Here is a 16,732-nt window from a genome sequence, read left to right on the forward strand (position 1 = left end):
TTGGCATGAAGGCAATATAAATAGCGAGAAACGAATAAAGCCGCACAAAAAAGTACTTTTGCACATATTTAAATATTCGTTTATACAATTCTTTCTATACATTAGTTAATAGTTCGATTTGAGGCATTTATTGCACTGCAATAGTTTAATTTTCATCTATATTTGTACAAGATTTTTACAGTTTTTTGTTTCAATACATGGCGTGTAACACCGACGCATAAGACGCAGATGCCTTCAGAATCTACGAGAAAAAGACATGATATTAATTTTGTTGTTTAACAATTAAATTTCATAGTTTTGTAATTATAAAGAGAGAGTTAATTAGTAGAATGTATGAAATAAATATTGAAACAATAATTGAATCTGCTTTACCAAGAATCTTGCTGGCTAATAAAAGTTATCAATTAAATTACGAAAGTAATGTTTAATTCGTAGCACTTAAATATCATATTTACAATCATATCACTGCTATCATTAATTAAAGAAAACGAAAATCTCAAAATTCTTACGCTCGTAAAACCCTCCAAAGATAAATCTATGAATTTTCCGGCTGTAATTGCCAATTCCTTCTGAGATCTCAATATTAATAGGAACAAAATTTTACTCTCCGTAGGCTTTAATTCGTACCAAAATGAATTGTACGCCGCCCGATTTATAGTCCTGCTCTAAGACAGAGAGAAATAAGATATTAACACGATGTGAAACTTCGCAATCCTTCTCTTACCCTTTTTTATCACCTTGGAACTGAGATATTCGCCACTGTAGCAAAGTATAAACGCTTCCAAGTTCACGACGGCGTAATAAGGTAAGATCTTCATCATCGCGATGTCGAAAGAGTTTAACGACTACGGTTCAAAGACGGATTCTTCTCGAACAAATCGTAAAATTTTGATCGGGACGAGCGTATCGGGAATACTCACAGTTACAATTACGAATCCGAGGAAGCAAATAACGAACGTGTTTGAGAGAAACTGCATCAGTGCCATGTAACAGAACACATCCTCGATATTGTCCGCTAAGGCAATAATCCTTTGATGTCTATTCACGACAGATCTCAATGCGACTATACGCGAGTCGCGTCTGTCCTCGGCAACAGGGATCTCCAGCAATTCGTAACACATTACGTCGATCTGACCGGCGATGTGGAGTATCTAAAAGTGATGACCCAAAATTGTCCTAAAAGCTATATACAATCTGTCAACGACTAGGGCACGTTAGGAATCTGTTAACTCAAATATCTGGCACTCAAATTTCTCCGTTAACACAGAATTCATTTTCATTGCGATGTCAAGTTTCGTTAACAATCACGCGTTATATTGATAACGCTAACGTAACAAACATCATTATGTTAACGTTAACAATATAATATCAATATTTGTCATTAATATTTATGTTATAGCGTTTAAAAAAAAATTTAAACAGAGGAGTGAAATAATGACTGAATAAAATTGGACTTTTTCAGGGAGAAACGCAACGCGCTCTTCGGTTTCGGAACCAACTTACGAACGTCACCATGAGAGCATTCAGCATTCCCGCTACGATTGCCGCCGTGAATTGCAGAAGAAATTGCGTGAGCATGACAATTTCGTAAAACGGCGACGCACTGCACTTGGACGGCAGTTTCATTTTGACAATAAACCGCTTCTCTTCGACAAGTTGCTCAGAGCCCGCGCTCTTTTGAGCGATCACGTCACTCGCCCCAAATAAAAGTAGCGCGATTGTATATGCACCGATGCTGCATTTCGAAAATCGATGGGATAAAATCGCTTTGTTTACCATCGGCTGCAGTTTTGATCGAGTGGACGCGCACTCGTTCCAATCTTCGGCCATCATCGTAAGAATATCATAAATAATACTGGATAACACGGCATATATACACGCAGATTATTAATAAACACAAACTAAAAGCAGTAATTAAATTTCCAAAAAATTAAATTCCACTCGGAAAAACCTCGATTCAATTTTCTATTAAAAAGAACATGTCTAAGGTAAAATCTGTCGCGATGTAACATGTTTTAATGTTGAACAGTTTTTTCATGACCATGCAGGTGTCAAATTAACTGTTTCGCTATAACACATTCAACCTCGAGTTAAAAAAAAATATTTAGTTAGTTTTAAATAGAAATATTCACGCATGTTCATTCCTTATTCGCCAGTTGACAACATCTCTAACAAATCTTACCGCCCGTTCAGCCAGAGGAGGCTCAACTTCAGAAACAACAGGCTGTTCGATAAGCACAGACTCATAGAGTCCATGAGGTTTGGCAGAGTATCGGAACCGATGTGAGCGAAGAGGTACCAATACTGCAAGAACTGCGAGGCAACCATCGCCATCGTCCAAACGACGCGCATCAGGTATCTACACGAGGAATCCGGCCAAACGCCGATCAGCCGCAAAGTGAATTCCATCGGACCGCCGATGGTGCTCGTAGGTATCATTCTCTCCCTCTTTGTCCCGTGCTTCTCGATTAATTGACTGATTCCGACAATTGTTACAGCCCCGACCACCGGCCGTCTCTCCGGTCAAAACCGACGTAGATTCGCAGTTCTATCACGTTCCTTCCGGAAAAGAAGACGGACCCCTGATGCGGACCCCTTCCTGATTAAGTGCGACCAGCCGTGAGTCACGTGCTTGCGTACACCGGGCACTGATATATCGGGTGGAATCTCGCGGCTAGCTGAACGCCATGTTACGCCGTAAAAACTTTCCACGAGGCCTGATTGATCTCATGGAGGCAGCGGATAAAGTGCTGCTTGCAAACGACTACCGTCCAACTGCAATTATCTAAGACCATTATATATACGAGGCGCACGTATTAAATATATAACGACCGCTTTGACTATCAACGGAGAAAGGGACACGTAAGAGATAGAGCAATCGAGCGATAGAGCGACTCCGTCGTGCGCTCGCGACACGCGACACCGCCGACGAGATATCATGAGACGTTTGCTTTAAAAATGCACGGTTATAATCTATCTAATCGTTCCGCGGACTCTCGGGCAATCATGTGGAAAATTAAAATACAATTGTCCGCGGATAATGAAATATAATGGCGAGCCATAATAGTTCAATTTGTCGCATCGCGTCTGCTATACATCATGGAGGACTCGCTCGAGCGACGCTTTCGCATCAGCCACCTTATCATTTCGTTCTGACAGATTAATATATCAAAATAATTTTTTTAATGCATTCGAAATTAATTAAAGAAAATGTGAACTTCGTGTTTTTTTTTTTTTTTCCCAACCATGTGTACACGTATCTTTTTTCGTTCTTTTGTGTGAAAATGTGAACTGTGAACTTCATAGATTTTTCAAACATATATTATTTTCTTTTCCTTTTGTAACCGGCAGAAACAATTTTTCAGGAAGTATTTCCTCGACTACGATCTGAAACAGCCGCAGTAAGTAAATAAATATCGTTGGGCTTTTTTGCAATAACTCACGGCTGTGAGAATTCCAGTACCTCCAGTTCCATGATGTAACGTGACAATTTTACAACGCGCATGCAGCGGCAGCGGTTACTTCCGCTCCTGAAGTTATATCACGTAATAAATTTTATCCGTATCAGCGACAGTGAATGTGCCGCACGAGCGTGGATGTATATAAGATTCGCTCATATCTCACGTAAATGTATGCACTGCAGTCGTTTTGAGGGAAAAACGTATCGCTTAAAACAATACCTTCCGAGGAGCGCAATAAACAGACGTCATCTCCGTCACATTTCTCCAACTTTCTGAGAGAAAATAAAAAAAGCGCAGATGGAACATAAAAATTGTAACGTTACGCGTGTCCTCGATGAAAATCGACTCGATTCCACGCCCGACGAAAAATTGCGATGATATCTCCCCGCTATACGTTCTTGCCGTACATTTTGCAAGCCAACGATCCGGCCTCCGCTCGATTTTATTAAATTCACTTTTCGAGAAAATAAACCACTCGAGAGGATAAATCGCAGGTAGGTATACCAACTTTTACGCTCGCTGCTCGTTTCAAAATGCGTCATAATCATTCCTATAAATAGTATAAATCATCCTTGCAGTTAAGTTATTGCAAACTGCATACGCTTGGTCATCATCCGCGGTCTCATAGGAAATCATGATGCCGGTAGAAAGGTGTTGGCAAACAAATACGAAATAATGCGCGAGTCATAAAAATTTACGCGACCTCTGAGACGCGAATTTCAGTATAAAAGCAAGATTGAACAATATCGAGTTGTTCATATGGATGAAAATGTGTTTTATCTATAAATCCAGAATATAAAAAGGTGAGCATGCATCTATATTTAACATAAACATTTTTAAATGAATATTTTTTTCAAATTTTCTGTACACTTTTGTTGTAAAATTATATTTATTTTAAATCCAGTTCTAAGATTTTCTCAGCGTAATAATCCACCTTTGTGAATTTTATGTTGTTCTAATTTTTGAATTTAATGTTAGAACTTCAATATAATTTATAGAATCATAGCTCTTCTCCAATGAGTTACAAAAGCGCGAAATAAGTTTCAAACGAAATCCTGATTTAATATAATAAAAAAATAGAGATTCTCTCTCTCGAAGGATACCGAAGAATATTTTTTTACATTTATAAAAATCATAGGGAATATAGCTTCATATTTTTGTTATACAAAGACTGTTTTTCTAACTTAATCAGGGGAATGACGATATATTTTTCAGTAGAATTTTTAAGACGTTGAATCTTCTAGTCTAGAAAATATCAAATAAAAATTTTGTGCTCATGGGAACTTGAAGAATTTTCATCGCTGCCATCATCCTAATATCCTCTGAAAAAAGAATGTAGATTATTAATGTGGAAGAGGACGATAGCAAAGGTAATAGCAAAAATTACATGGCAATGAATTGGATTGTACATATGTATATTTCGATTCGCCTCTCTGTATAAAAATATAATATAATATACAAATTGATTTATACAAACTCTATCAAAAAGTAATAACAACAGCACTGTTACGCAATCGCTTCGGAAGCGTTTCTCTTGCGTCTCTCCGAGAGAAACGTTTCATTTAATAAAAGCCCCTCGCAAAGAGGGAGAACACAAAGATATTTCCGAGATTTTCATCAAATTAATGTACTCCCACCTGATATTCTTTCAAATTGTTCAACGATGCATTTCAATAAATATTATCTCAGCAAAGGATAAATTTTGTAAATTGTCCCAATGGTCGAAAAGTTATATATATAGATCTATATATATCGATGATATATATAATGTCACGAAATTGGTCGTATGTACGCCAGCAGCAATGGAAAGATATATCGCCCGTTTCTAACGAATCGGGATTAATCCGTAATTGTATTGATTCATTCGAATGGGAAATAATTACACCGTTCGTATTTCAATTTCAATAATTAGACCGTTATAACAGCATGCGATCAAAAATGTGATTACCATCCCGCAATACGTTCATAAGTTTCGTTGAAAAGCATTTGAAACCAACATTGAACGGTAAAATAATGTGGACCATCGAATATTCACGCAATCAACCAATGATGGTCGATTGATATATTTTTACATGCCGTTGTAAGCTGGCCCGCCGCCACCCTCCGGCACGACCCAATTGATGTTCTGGCTCGGATCCTTGATGTCGCAGGTCTTACAGTGAATGCAATTCTGCGCGTTGATCTGCAATCTTTCGCCGTCTCCGCTTTCCAACGGCACGAATTCGTAGACACCTAAAACCAGATTGCACACACGTGTTTTGGACCTGCGGAACAAACTGCCCTCACACATCTTCCTCTTCAACGACTACAATGGAGAGTTGGAGAAATATTTGAAAACCACCGAGCGTCTCCCTGGCTTGCTAAATCATAAAAATGATTACCAATTGTAATAATGTAAGTAACTAACTTAACTTTTCAAGTTATAACTTATTCGTGAAAACTGGCTGTCCTACGTCCGGCTGTCCTACGAAAATGCTAATAATGTCGCAATGCGCGGGATGATTTATTCAACGCGATTTATTCAGTAGACGCATATATTCTCGGCACTCTGCGGAGTGTGAGATTTACGCCGCGAAGGTCACGTCGTGCCCTCGGCCAGACAGTCGATAACCCGGTTCCCCACCATCTTCCAGACGGCGCAGCTATCCTGTAGGAAAGCTCCCAGACGAATTCCTCGCCGATGCCCCGACTCGCCAGGCCCGTGAAAGGAAACAGAGAGACGCACCCCGGAGACGGGAGGGAAAAGCCCGGGAATGAAGAAGGAATACGTCGTAAAAATCAAAGGTGGATGTTCACGAAACAATGGTGAGAGGGCAGACGCATAAATTTGTCTAGTTCGAAGGGGTTTATGTGACATAATAAGATATCTACGCAAGCTTTCAGCCGCAAAGTTTAAATTAAGAAAAATTCCCCTTGTTATAATGTTGTATATATATAGCACTGATTTGAACAATATAAATTTAAAGTTTTTAAAGATTTAGCAAAAATGATAGAACTTTGTTCTTTCGTATAAATTTTAAATAAATTCTTAATAAAATTTTAGTTCTAGAGTTCCACAAATTAAATTCCAGAATATTTAATGGTAATTAAAAAATTACAAATTATAACTATAACAAAGTCAATCTCAAATTCATCAATAAATATGTAAATTAATCACAGTTACTTGCTTGTACGAACACGCTTAATATTATTTTTTCCAACATAATAATGAGTCTTTCATTCTTAATTATATATCTCTAATTTCATCCTTCGTGTTTGAACGATATTAATTTTACGAACTACGAATGTACGAACTACGAGTGTGTTTTGAATTTCTCATATTACAGCAACAACACATCTCTGTATAACTTCTACGAAATTATATTATTAAATTTAACAGCAATTACAGTGTGCGCCTTGTGTGCGCGATGCAGGATCATATTACCGTCGAACTGTAAAATTTATATTTGCAAAAAATATAAGTTAATAATAAAAATAAAAATGTATTCAGATTAAAATTATCTTCCAAGTTTTTCAGATTAATAATCAATATAAATATTGTAATTTATTTCTCTTATAGAAAATAATTACTTTTATATTATATATAAATAATATATACTTTACTATAATAATAAGATAAATTTTCAAGAATTGTTGCTAACAAAGAATTGTTGATTATTTGGAACATTGTTTCAAGATTAATATAATATCGGAAGATTCTGAAGGAATAGATATAGAAAGGACAAATCGACAGTGAGGTTGTTGGCCGGAGCTCCAGGGCGCTGTTCGATTTTGGGGATTGAGCTTGGTCCGGGGTTGTCTAGCCATGCGGGGGTTGTCCGGGTGGCTCAGGTTCAAGGACACAACGGTCGATAAACCCCCGACAAGACTGGAAAAGGGGGAGAGGGTGGAGACGTAGCTCGAGAGCGGAAGAGGAAGGAGCTGGATTGCCTGCAGACTGCGAAATTTTATTGCGGGCGAAATTGATCTCTCTTCATAACAATACCCTTCGAATATTGAATAATTTTGCATCAGCTAAATTTTTTGTGGAAAGCGAGCAAATGTTTAAACAATATACGGAAATAAAAATGTTAAAAATTCAATAGATTCGTGCAACAGATACATTGTATTTTACTTTTACTCCAGCAAATTTTAATGACAGATTTGGATTTAACTATTATTAAGATATATAGTAGGCAATTTATTATTATTATTATTATTATTATTGTTGTTATTATCTTGAAAAAAATGCAAAAAATTGCTTTAGAATTATCTGTAAAAAATATCTGAAAATGAAATAGGACACGAGCGGCATAAAATTACGAGAGATAAATATCAAACTCTGCAATGCGGTAAGTACACTACTCATTCATCCTTATAACATAATGAATTTCTCCGTTTGCGCCAACAGAATAAGACCAGTGAACAAATAGATATTAATATTAATGAGTACTTCCTCTCTCCCAGCATTTATGAGAGAAAAGCATTTCATGAAAGACATTATATATTGTAATTTTTAAATCATGCAGTCAAATAAGTAAAAATAACTACGAAAGAAGTTATATATATAGACATTATAAAATAGCAATATTAAAAATGCGGCAAATCAATATGTAATTATTGATTTATAGTTCTAGAGACTAGTCTCATATTTTATTCACGATTCTAGAAATGTATATCTTTTTGCGATATAAATTCACTGAATGCATATACGCGCGAAAACATATCAATTACGTTAAAGTTAATTTATCGAACAAAAGAGTGTTTAATTTAAAACAATTAAGTTTTTTCAGCAACCGTCTCATAGAGAGATTATATAAATAATATTAAATATATACTCAATAAATTAAAACTATCTATAAAGTTCATTATGTCAATCTATTACACGATTGCAAAAGTAAAGTATATCTAACATACAATCAAAGAGAACTCATAAACATATTAGTAGACACAATGCATTATTAAAACGATAAATGATAATCATGCAGTAAATTGACTTACCAGCAGGGCAAAATCGACCTTCCGGACCAGCAAATTCAGCTAAGTTTCTCTTTACAGGAACAGTGTCGTCCATCAAAGTTAAATGGGCTGGTTGATCAGCTTCGTGATTGGTACCAGTTAGAGCTACTGATGACAGAAGATCGAAGGATACTTCATTATCCGGTTTAGGATATTCTATCGGCGTCGATTTAGCTGCGGATTTTAACTTCTTATGATCAGGACCTATGAACACACGGTATAAAAATGTTTAAAATACCATTTGAAAAATCACAATTTATTTTAACTAATGACTACATAACTTAACGGCTCGAATTCGATTTGTTTAATAATTCTAATTTTATAAAAAGGACCATATTTCTTGCCATTGTCAACCTCTCATGTGACCTTGCGTTTCGTGTAATGTATCTCAATGTTATCAGTTTTTAAGTTTCATTTTATTCTAAGCAATGTATTATTTATTATTTCGTTGTATTTGTGGAAAATAATATGGTAAATTAATTGCATCACACGATCAATCATTGATCTTATACTCGTAAATTCTATTTTAGTACCGAAGAAGACTAATTGTAAGTGAAGTCGAAACATTTACCTTATATCCATTACATCTATAGATAAAATTTATTTCTAATATAATATCTTGAATTTAGCTCGTATTGTTGGTCCATTATTCCCTCATATTGCTTTGCATAAAACGAGCCTAATATTTCAATAATAGCATATTTGAAATTAACATTTGCAGTATTTTTCCAGAAACCTCTTAAAAGGTTCCTGCATAATCTTTTCTTACCTCCGTGGGATAAAGTCCACGGCTCCTTTCCGCCTAGTAACATGGAGAAACCAGAGTACATTAAACCGCCGTAAAGTCCAAGAGAAGAGTGGAAGCTGGGCCTCATATTTCTTACGGCCTTCAATTCTTTATAGATCCAACTACTCTTTATTTTGTCAGTGTATGTTTTCGGCTCTAAGCCTTTCGTTGGTGAGGTGTTACTTTCCGCGTCTATGATCGTTTCAATAACGCTTTCTGCAGCTAACATGCCACTTTTCATAGCATTATGAGTTCCTTTAATTTTGGGCACATTTAGAAAACCTGCCGTACATCCAATAAGGCAACCACCTGGGAATTGGAGTTTGGGAATAGATTGGAATCCGCCTTCCACTAACGCTCTAGCGCCATAAGCTATCCTAAAATCAAGAAGAGTAGAGAAATACGTAGAGAATACGAAACAATACGTGCAATTAAAATTTCGTATTAAAGACTCCAACCTTTTCCCTCCTTCAAACGTTGGTCTAATACTAGGATGCTCCTTAAACCTCTGAAACTCCTTAAATGGAGATAGGTAAGGATTGGTGTAATCCAATCCTACGACAAAGCCTACTGCAACCAGAGGTGTTTCTTCATTCAAATGATATAGAAACGATCCACCATACGTATTTCTGTTAAGTGGCCAGCCAACCGTATGCTCCACTGCTCCGGGTCGATGTTTGTTTGGCTCTATCTCCCAAACCTTTCAAAAAAATATCATACTTTAAAATATAAAACATTTTATATTTATATAATTTTTAAGTTTGTTTAGGTGTAACTCAATGATAATTACTTCTTTCAATCCGAGGCCGTATGTCTGCGGCTCGCAATCTTTCCGAAGATTCAATTTCTTTGTTAACTGTTTCGTCAGATGACCGTGACAGCCTTCTGCAAATATGGTACATTTTGCATGAAGTTCCATACCCCGTTCGAACGTCTCTTTGGGCGAGCCGTCTTTAGCAATACCAACATCATTTGTGGCCACTCCCTTAACGGATCCGTCCTCGTGATATAAAATCTCTGCCGCTGCATAACCAGGATATATCTCGACGCCAGCAGCTTCTGCTTGCTCGCCAAGCCATGTCACTACATGGCCTAATCTACATACAGAAATATAAATGTTTACAATCGGGACAAACCTATACAGTTTACAGTATAACCATTCGTGGATCTATATATGACCCGCGTTAAATTTAAATTTACCTTACTATATAATTCCCATGATTATACATTGGCATCCCCTTGAAGATAGGTATAGATATCCTCCTCTTTTCCGTGAGAAATGCAAATTTATCTTCCGTGACAGGAGTATTTAACGGCGCCCCTAGTTCCTTCCAATTTGGAAAGAGCTCGTTCAGGGCAATCGGGTCCAAGCAAGCGCCACTGAGGATATGGCCACCGATCGCAGATGCCTTTTCAACAAGAGTAACCCTGAATTCCTTGCCATGTTTCTCAGCCAGTCTACGGGCCTGAATAGCTGCCGATAATCCCGCTGGACCACCACCGACAATTAGAATGTCGGTTTCGTCCACGTATCTCTCCATGTTCACATCTGGCAGATGAAGAAAAAAACATTCTCAGTGTATTATCCGTATTGTTTTGATGAATAAGAAAAATCGAAAGAGAGAGATATACCTTTCCATCTTGAGTCCGTCTCCCTGGGTTTCACCGTATAATGAGTGGTGATCTCAGGAAATTTCGCGTCCGAGTAAGTCCTCTGAAAAATCCTTTGCAGCCTCTGTACTGCCAAAATGCAACCAAAATTAAACTAGAACATCCAGGTTCCTGTACTCTAAATTAGAACATTTTATTGTGTATAATGTACATACAGTAAACGCATTATATTTGCATGTAAAAGTACACACGGATGAAAGATAAAAAAAATTATATATTAAAAAATTTTGAATTTATATACATCACAAATTTTCCAAATTTTATTTCGAATTATTGGCGCATATGCGCAGTCACGTGTAACCGTTGTATCGACATATCGATCACGAAATTCTAACTGCAAAATTTCAAATACTTTTTTCTCCTGTTTTTCTTTTGTTTGGAATAAAAAATACGTTTCTACTGTGGCAGAAACAAAAATTTATTTCCTCGAATAAGTTCTTTTGCGAGCTTTCAGCGCTTATAAAAATATAAAAATAACAAGTTCTCGCAATTTGAAAAGAGGACCGTGATGGAATGTGCAGAATAAGTGCAGAAAGTGGACCTTAAGCAGTTAAGAGATATTTATATATCGCGGGATCAAAGGGCACTTATGTTTGTCTGTCACGTAACGCAATCGCTCCGAGAGATTAAACGCTCGATATTGATGAAATAAAAGACAAAGGGATCAAAAATGCAAATTAAATAACACCACTGCATTTATTCCAGGCAATAAACTTATTAACGAAATAGCGCAAACGCGATTCAACGATCGCGGAAAATGAGCGACAAAAAAATATTTACGTACATACGATCACAAATACTTTTTTACGATACATTGAACGCGTCCTTAACGACGTTACATAACGCGCGATATATTTTATAAATTTCGCTAATCGCCTCATTGCCTCTGTCGCGAAATGTTATCGCTAAAAGGCGAATGATCGTTCATTCTTCGAAAACGGAGCAGTTAGTTCTTTTTTAGTCGAGTTGTCAATACGTCGCGATAAGGTTATACATGGATGAAAAATCCTGATGACGTCGACGCACTTACTGGTGCCGGACGCATTGAATATCGCGAAACCCATAATCAACTGCGCACAGACAACACACAACTACCGATCGGCACGATCGGCGATCTGACAATTACATGAAAAAAAAAACAAAACAAAAAAAGGGCACATTCGCCGCGTGTCGTTCAGCGCAAGTAGCGCCTGCAAAGAATAAAATTCTCTCTTGTATCATTCGCTCGCAATCACGTAATTAGACGCGTCCAGGTCAGATGTCGCTGTCAGCGAGTTCAGCGAGCAGAGAGATTGTCTGTAGGTAATGCGCACGATTTTGTAGTTCTCCTGCCTTCACACACGAATCGACGAAAGACGTAAGACGTAAATCGTAAGAAAATCCACCAATCAGAGTCGACTATTCCACTCTTTAAAAAGGAAGAAGAGGGGAATAGTCGACTCTGATTGGTGGATTTTCTTACGATTAACGTCTTACCTCTTCCGTCGAATCGTGTGTGAAAGCCTTTACGCCCCGGACACACGAATCGACGGAAGACGTAAGACGTTGTGATTGGTCAATTTTTGCGACTCACGACTTTACGACTCACATTGTAGACCTAGCATTAAGGGCCGATCTACAATGGGTGTTGTAAGTCGTGAGTCGTAAGAATTGACCAATCATGCTAGGTCGACAATGCGAGTCGTAAAGTCGTGAGTCGTAAGAATTGACCAATCACAATCGAATTTGAGGAGAATAATCAACTGTGATTGGTCAATTCTTATGACTCACGTTACGAATCGCATTGTAGACCTAGCATGATTGGTCAATTTCTTGCGACTTCTTTACTCTTGCTACTTGCTACCTTTCGCTTCGCTAAGCAGAGGTTCGGCGGGACACGGCTAATCTTGTTCACAAGAGTTAAGAAGCTTTACGAAGCTGCGTGGTCTTGAAGATCTCTATGCGATAGATATTGATTATTATTTCTTGGAGAAGAAAGCCTTGTTCAATTACCTATCAGCACCTAAATACATAAAGGTATAACAAAGTCTCAATTTATACTTTAATTTATATATTAGATTATCCAAATTTTTTTCAACTTTTTCCAAATTTTTTTTTTTTTTTCAATTTTTTTTAAATGATGCAAAAAACGATATTTAAGGTAGTCCTTTTATTCGCACGAATTGAAAATTTCAGATAAATATGCAATGGGAATTTTTTAATTAAATTAAATTGTTGTGTATGTGTATCGATTTTGTACAGTAGTTTAGAAAAATATACAAATCTGCTGATATCATAAATTGGAGTTGCTTCGCACGAGGTTCGCACGTGGTTATCGTTTGTATGAGGGAAAATGGCGGTCGGTGCCACACGTGGCCGTGAATTGTTGAATCAAAAAGTATATTGCGACAAAAAAAAGATAGCCCTGGTGGAAAAATATCTCAGAATTTTTCATATTATTAATCATCAGAGAGAAGACTGAGAGCGGCCACGCCGGCAATTTAGTGATGAATATACTGAAATTTTGAATGTAACACCATTACACAATATGTTTCGTCATCAAAACCGCGCGCCACTATTTTCTTTCATACAGGCTGCGTCTTAAGTTCATCTTTTAAATACTCCGTAGCCAATAATGAAACGAGAGTCATACAGCATCTAAAGATAAACTTAAGACGATATTAAATATGTATAAGTGAGAAATTGTTGAGCAGCTGTTCTGCGATTTCGAGCCTGAGCTAGCAATTTTTCCGGTTCCCCCTCTGGGCCTCCACCTACATACACACACACACACACACACACACACACACACACGGAGAGACGCTCTGTTTATTCGTATGACGAGTTTGTCTCTTTGCGGAATTTCTTGCACATCAGAGAGTTCATCAGATGAACTTAAGACGATCTTATACCTTATACATAAGATTTGACTATAAATATAAACCGGCCATAAACAAACTCACTTAACTAATTATCTCATACTTTTTTTATGATTTTGATATTGAGTTAATATATAATAATAAAATAGACTTTTCCAATACAATAGAATAAATTTTGTATCCTTTATCGAATTTTATCTTTTAGCAGAATAGAAATGTTTATAACAAAAACATGCGAGCCACAATTTTCCTTCTCAGAATCTTCTTTTTGACCCAAAATAATACACAAAATAAATTTTAAATAAATCGGAGAGATTGTAGTTATATACTGCAAATCTACTTTTTTTATTTTAATCGAAAATTAAATTACAATCACGTAACTTTTTTATCGTAAATTAAGTTTTTCTTTTTTTTTTATAAGACAGAAATTCCATCACACATTAACTGGAGTTTATTAAAAACGAAGAGATACTATGGAGAATACTCAGTACTTTACTACTTATGATAATGCATATTGGCAACAACGTGTATTGACAAATATCAGGAAACTTTACAATTTACCAGAAACGTTGAATGGATTCTCTCCGATTAATCCTCGGATTAATCCTCAGATTAATCTCATATATTTCGAGAGGGTAGAAACGATTGATCGTAAGGATAAATTATTTGATTCTGACCACATTGGACACGGAGGGTCCAAGTCCAAGCGGAAAGAGAAGTATCAAACAGTAGTAGAAGAAGAAAAAGAAGAAGATCGCGAGAATAAAAAAGCAGCCAGGAAGGGACTGGAAAAGCGGTTCTGTGAAATCTGCCGAAAGAAATTTAGCTGTCAGAAACAGTACGACAATCACCTAGCCTCGAAAGCTCATAAAAAGAAGAATATAATACGTTGTCTGTTCTGCGACGAACGTAATCAATCCTTAGAGTACATTATGGAACACATGGCGAAGAGTCATTCGTTTGTCATAGATGATTCAAAGTACTGCGTGAATCCAAAACGCCTGTTATTGCACTTGGCAAAGAAAGTTTATTTTCATTTCCAGTGTATTTCCTGTTGTGACTCAGGTAGATAAAATAATTATTATTCAATCAACTACTTTTTTCGTTATATTCCATTAGAACCTTTGTTGTAAACATTCTAAAAATAAATTTTGATTAGAATTAAAATAAAGAGTTAAACTAGAAAATTGAATTAAACTGAAAGGAATCACAGTTTAAAAAACTTCGAATTGAATTAAAATTTGCATATTTTTACAGAAAAGAAATGGAAAAATTATAACGCAGCGAGGATGCATATGATTGCTGAGGGCCACTGCGAGATAAAGTTCTATGACTATTTCAATTTTTATATTTACGACAACTATCCAGACGACGAGACTGCTGAACCAGAAGAGTTGCCGAAAGTTCACGAAGCTAATTGTGAGCTGCTGGAATCATCAGACGTTAACAAGGCTAAGCAACCTTTAACACCTGGCAGGTTTATGAATAGTGCTTTGTTCCATAAAATTAAGCGGTATAAGCAAGACCTCGAGACAAAGAGGAAACTAAGAAACAGCATCAAAAAAGCTTCCTTTTTGAGGCCTACTTCTATTCGAGAACTTGAATCGAGAACTCGGACCAATTTGGCAATTTCTAGCATCGTGGACACAGGCCTTAGATGGACCACTTTTACCGTGCCTGAGCGCGTGAAATCTCAGCCCTGTCCTTCGTAAAATATAATCGCTTCCCGTTTAAAATTTATATTATATAACCTCGACATTTTTGTATTAGGATTTTCGTCTTGAAATATATTCTAAAGAACCTGCCATATTTTAAGAGAAAGTATATTAGTTTTAGGACACCCTGTATAATGTTGCTTAGGGATATAAACTGTATAAAAATAATACGCAAATCCAGGGAAAAAAGAAAGCGAGACATTCATAGAATTCGGTTTTAACATTTTCTTTTTTAATTAAGCGGTATCCATAATTAATGTAGAGAATCTAAGCCGATATTTTTAGAGTACTTTTTGAATTAAAAAAAAAAACCTTTTGAAAAAGTTATAGCTTGCTAAAGTTTCTTTGATGACGGCAACTTCAAAAGGTATGACGTCATTTCTTATATAAGATATGACGTCACAGCACATTTTCATGTACTATATTTTCTTCAATTTTGAAGATATTGCAAAAATTCAAAAAGTTTACAACGTAGAAGAAAGTATGCCATATGATCTATCTCAGACCGCTTAATAAAAAAAAATTATGTTAAAACCGAATTGTTACAACAAATCCAAGTAAAGCACTCGACGCAGCTAAAAGTCAAACAGAACAAACTGCGGGAGCAAAAAAGCAGCAATGAACTTTGAACTATACTTAATTGTATTTTTACGTATGTATATCGTATTTTTAATAAAAAAAACGTATGTAAATGATTAAAAAATATAATGCACTGCACAGAAGATGAAGTTGATTATCCTTATACTATTATATTTTGTTATTCTATACACACAACAACAAAAAAACGTAATTTAAGTTAATCGCTTATAAATTGATGGATAAAACCACTTGTTGAGAATGATGGATTTAATTCTAGCTTAAAATCAAGTTCAAGTACAAGCACTTCATAACGCGTCATTTCAATTGCTACGAAATCAAAATTTATTATTATTCTTTAAAGGATATACATTATCACGCAATACAAATAATTATAAATCGCGTTATAATTCGCATTTGATGGACGTTCTTACAAAATAACTTGTGTATACTTTATAATTTTTATAGATATTCTTTCATAACATGTTTTATCGACAAAAATATTTTATTTTTTCTCAAATAACTTTTCCTTTTTAATTTATGTGGACCCGTTTATATCCAGAGCAACACCTCCATATCACACGTCGCTGCTTTCAATAGAATGTAATAAATATACAAGATTAAAATGATTCACGCATCATCGCATTTCCCTGATGTTCATATGGG

General features: G+C 36.1%; 3 protein-coding genes and 1 long non-coding RNA gene across 12 annotated transcripts; 2 read left to right on the plus strand and 2 right to left on the minus strand.

The window, feature by feature from the left end:
* Nucleotides 1-96: 96 nt before the first annotated feature.
* LOC143897059 (odorant receptor 82a-like) lies at nucleotides 97-2,619 on the minus strand. 4 transcript variants are annotated; one of them, XR_013256828.1, is made up of 6 exons: nucleotides 2,183-2,619; nucleotides 1,504-1,855; nucleotides 921-1,151; nucleotides 738-845; nucleotides 510-660; nucleotides 97-241 (listed from the first exon to the last, which is right to left on the minus strand). XR_013256828.1 is itself a non-coding variant. In XM_077405366.1 (6 exons), exons 1-6 carry the CDS (start codon nucleotides 2,437-2,439, stop codon nucleotides 191-193), a joined length of 1,155 nt encoding a protein of 384 aa, XP_077261492.1. In that variant the 5' UTR covers nucleotides 2,440-2,619; the 3' UTR covers nucleotides 112-190. The 4 variants fall into 4 exon arrangements, 3 of the variants coding, with proteins under 3 accessions (XP_077261492.1, XP_077261491.1, XP_077261493.1); XM_077405366.1 differs by having other exon boundaries at nucleotides 112-241; nucleotides 510-665; XM_077405365.1 differs by lacking the exon at nucleotides 97-241 and having other exon boundaries at nucleotides 268-665.
* On the plus strand, nucleotides 2,288-5,067 carry LOC143897102 (uncharacterized). Of its 4 annotated transcripts, none has more exons than XR_013256841.1 (4): nucleotides 2,288-2,428; nucleotides 2,499-3,955; nucleotides 4,040-4,264; nucleotides 4,677-5,067. It is a non-coding gene; the product is annotated as an uncharacterized LOC143897102 (long non-coding RNA). The 4 variants fall into 4 exon arrangements; XR_013256842.1 differs by having other exon boundaries at nucleotides 4,680-5,067; XR_013256840.1 differs by having other exon boundaries at nucleotides 2,499-3,545; nucleotides 3,644-3,955; nucleotides 4,040-5,067.
* Nucleotides 4,860-12,120, minus strand: Etf-qo (electron transfer flavoprotein-ubiquinone oxidoreductase). Of its 3 annotated transcripts, none has more exons than XM_077405357.1 (8): nucleotides 11,948-12,120; nucleotides 10,879-10,986; nucleotides 10,447-10,795; nucleotides 10,037-10,343; nucleotides 9,705-9,946; nucleotides 9,229-9,623; nucleotides 8,442-8,663; nucleotides 4,860-5,693 (listed from the first exon to the last, which is right to left on the minus strand). In XM_077405357.1, the coding sequence occupies exons 1-8, from the start codon at nucleotides 11,979-11,981 to the stop codon at nucleotides 5,530-5,532; spliced, it is 1,821 nt and encodes a 606-aa protein (XP_077261483.1). In that variant the 5' UTR covers nucleotides 11,982-12,120; the 3' UTR covers nucleotides 4,860-5,529. The 3 variants fall into 3 exon arrangements, with proteins under 3 accessions (XP_077261483.1, XP_077261484.1, XP_077261482.1); XM_077405358.1 differs by having other exon boundaries at nucleotides 10,879-10,981; nucleotides 11,948-12,118; XM_077405356.1 differs by lacking the exon at nucleotides 11,948-12,120 and adding an exon at nucleotides 11,702-11,885.
* Nucleotides 12,121-12,435: 315 nt separating this feature from the next.
* Nucleotides 12,436-16,488, plus strand: LOC143897092 (uncharacterized). Its single transcript, XM_077405427.1, has 2 exons — nucleotides 12,436-14,840; nucleotides 15,033-16,488. Exons 1-2 carry the CDS (start codon nucleotides 14,249-14,251, stop codon nucleotides 15,485-15,487), a joined length of 1,047 nt encoding a protein of 348 aa, XP_077261553.1. The 5' UTR covers nucleotides 12,436-14,248; the 3' UTR covers nucleotides 15,488-16,488.
* Nucleotides 16,489-16,732: the final 244 nt, after the last annotated feature.

Source organism: Temnothorax americanus, unplaced genomic scaffold (genome assembly GCF_048541705.1).
Source record: "Temnothorax americanus isolate GAGA-0224 unplaced genomic scaffold, ASM4854170v1 Scaffold2, whole genome shotgun sequence".
NCBI classification, from domain to species: domain Eukaryota; kingdom Metazoa; phylum Arthropoda; class Insecta; order Hymenoptera; family Formicidae; genus Temnothorax; species Temnothorax americanus.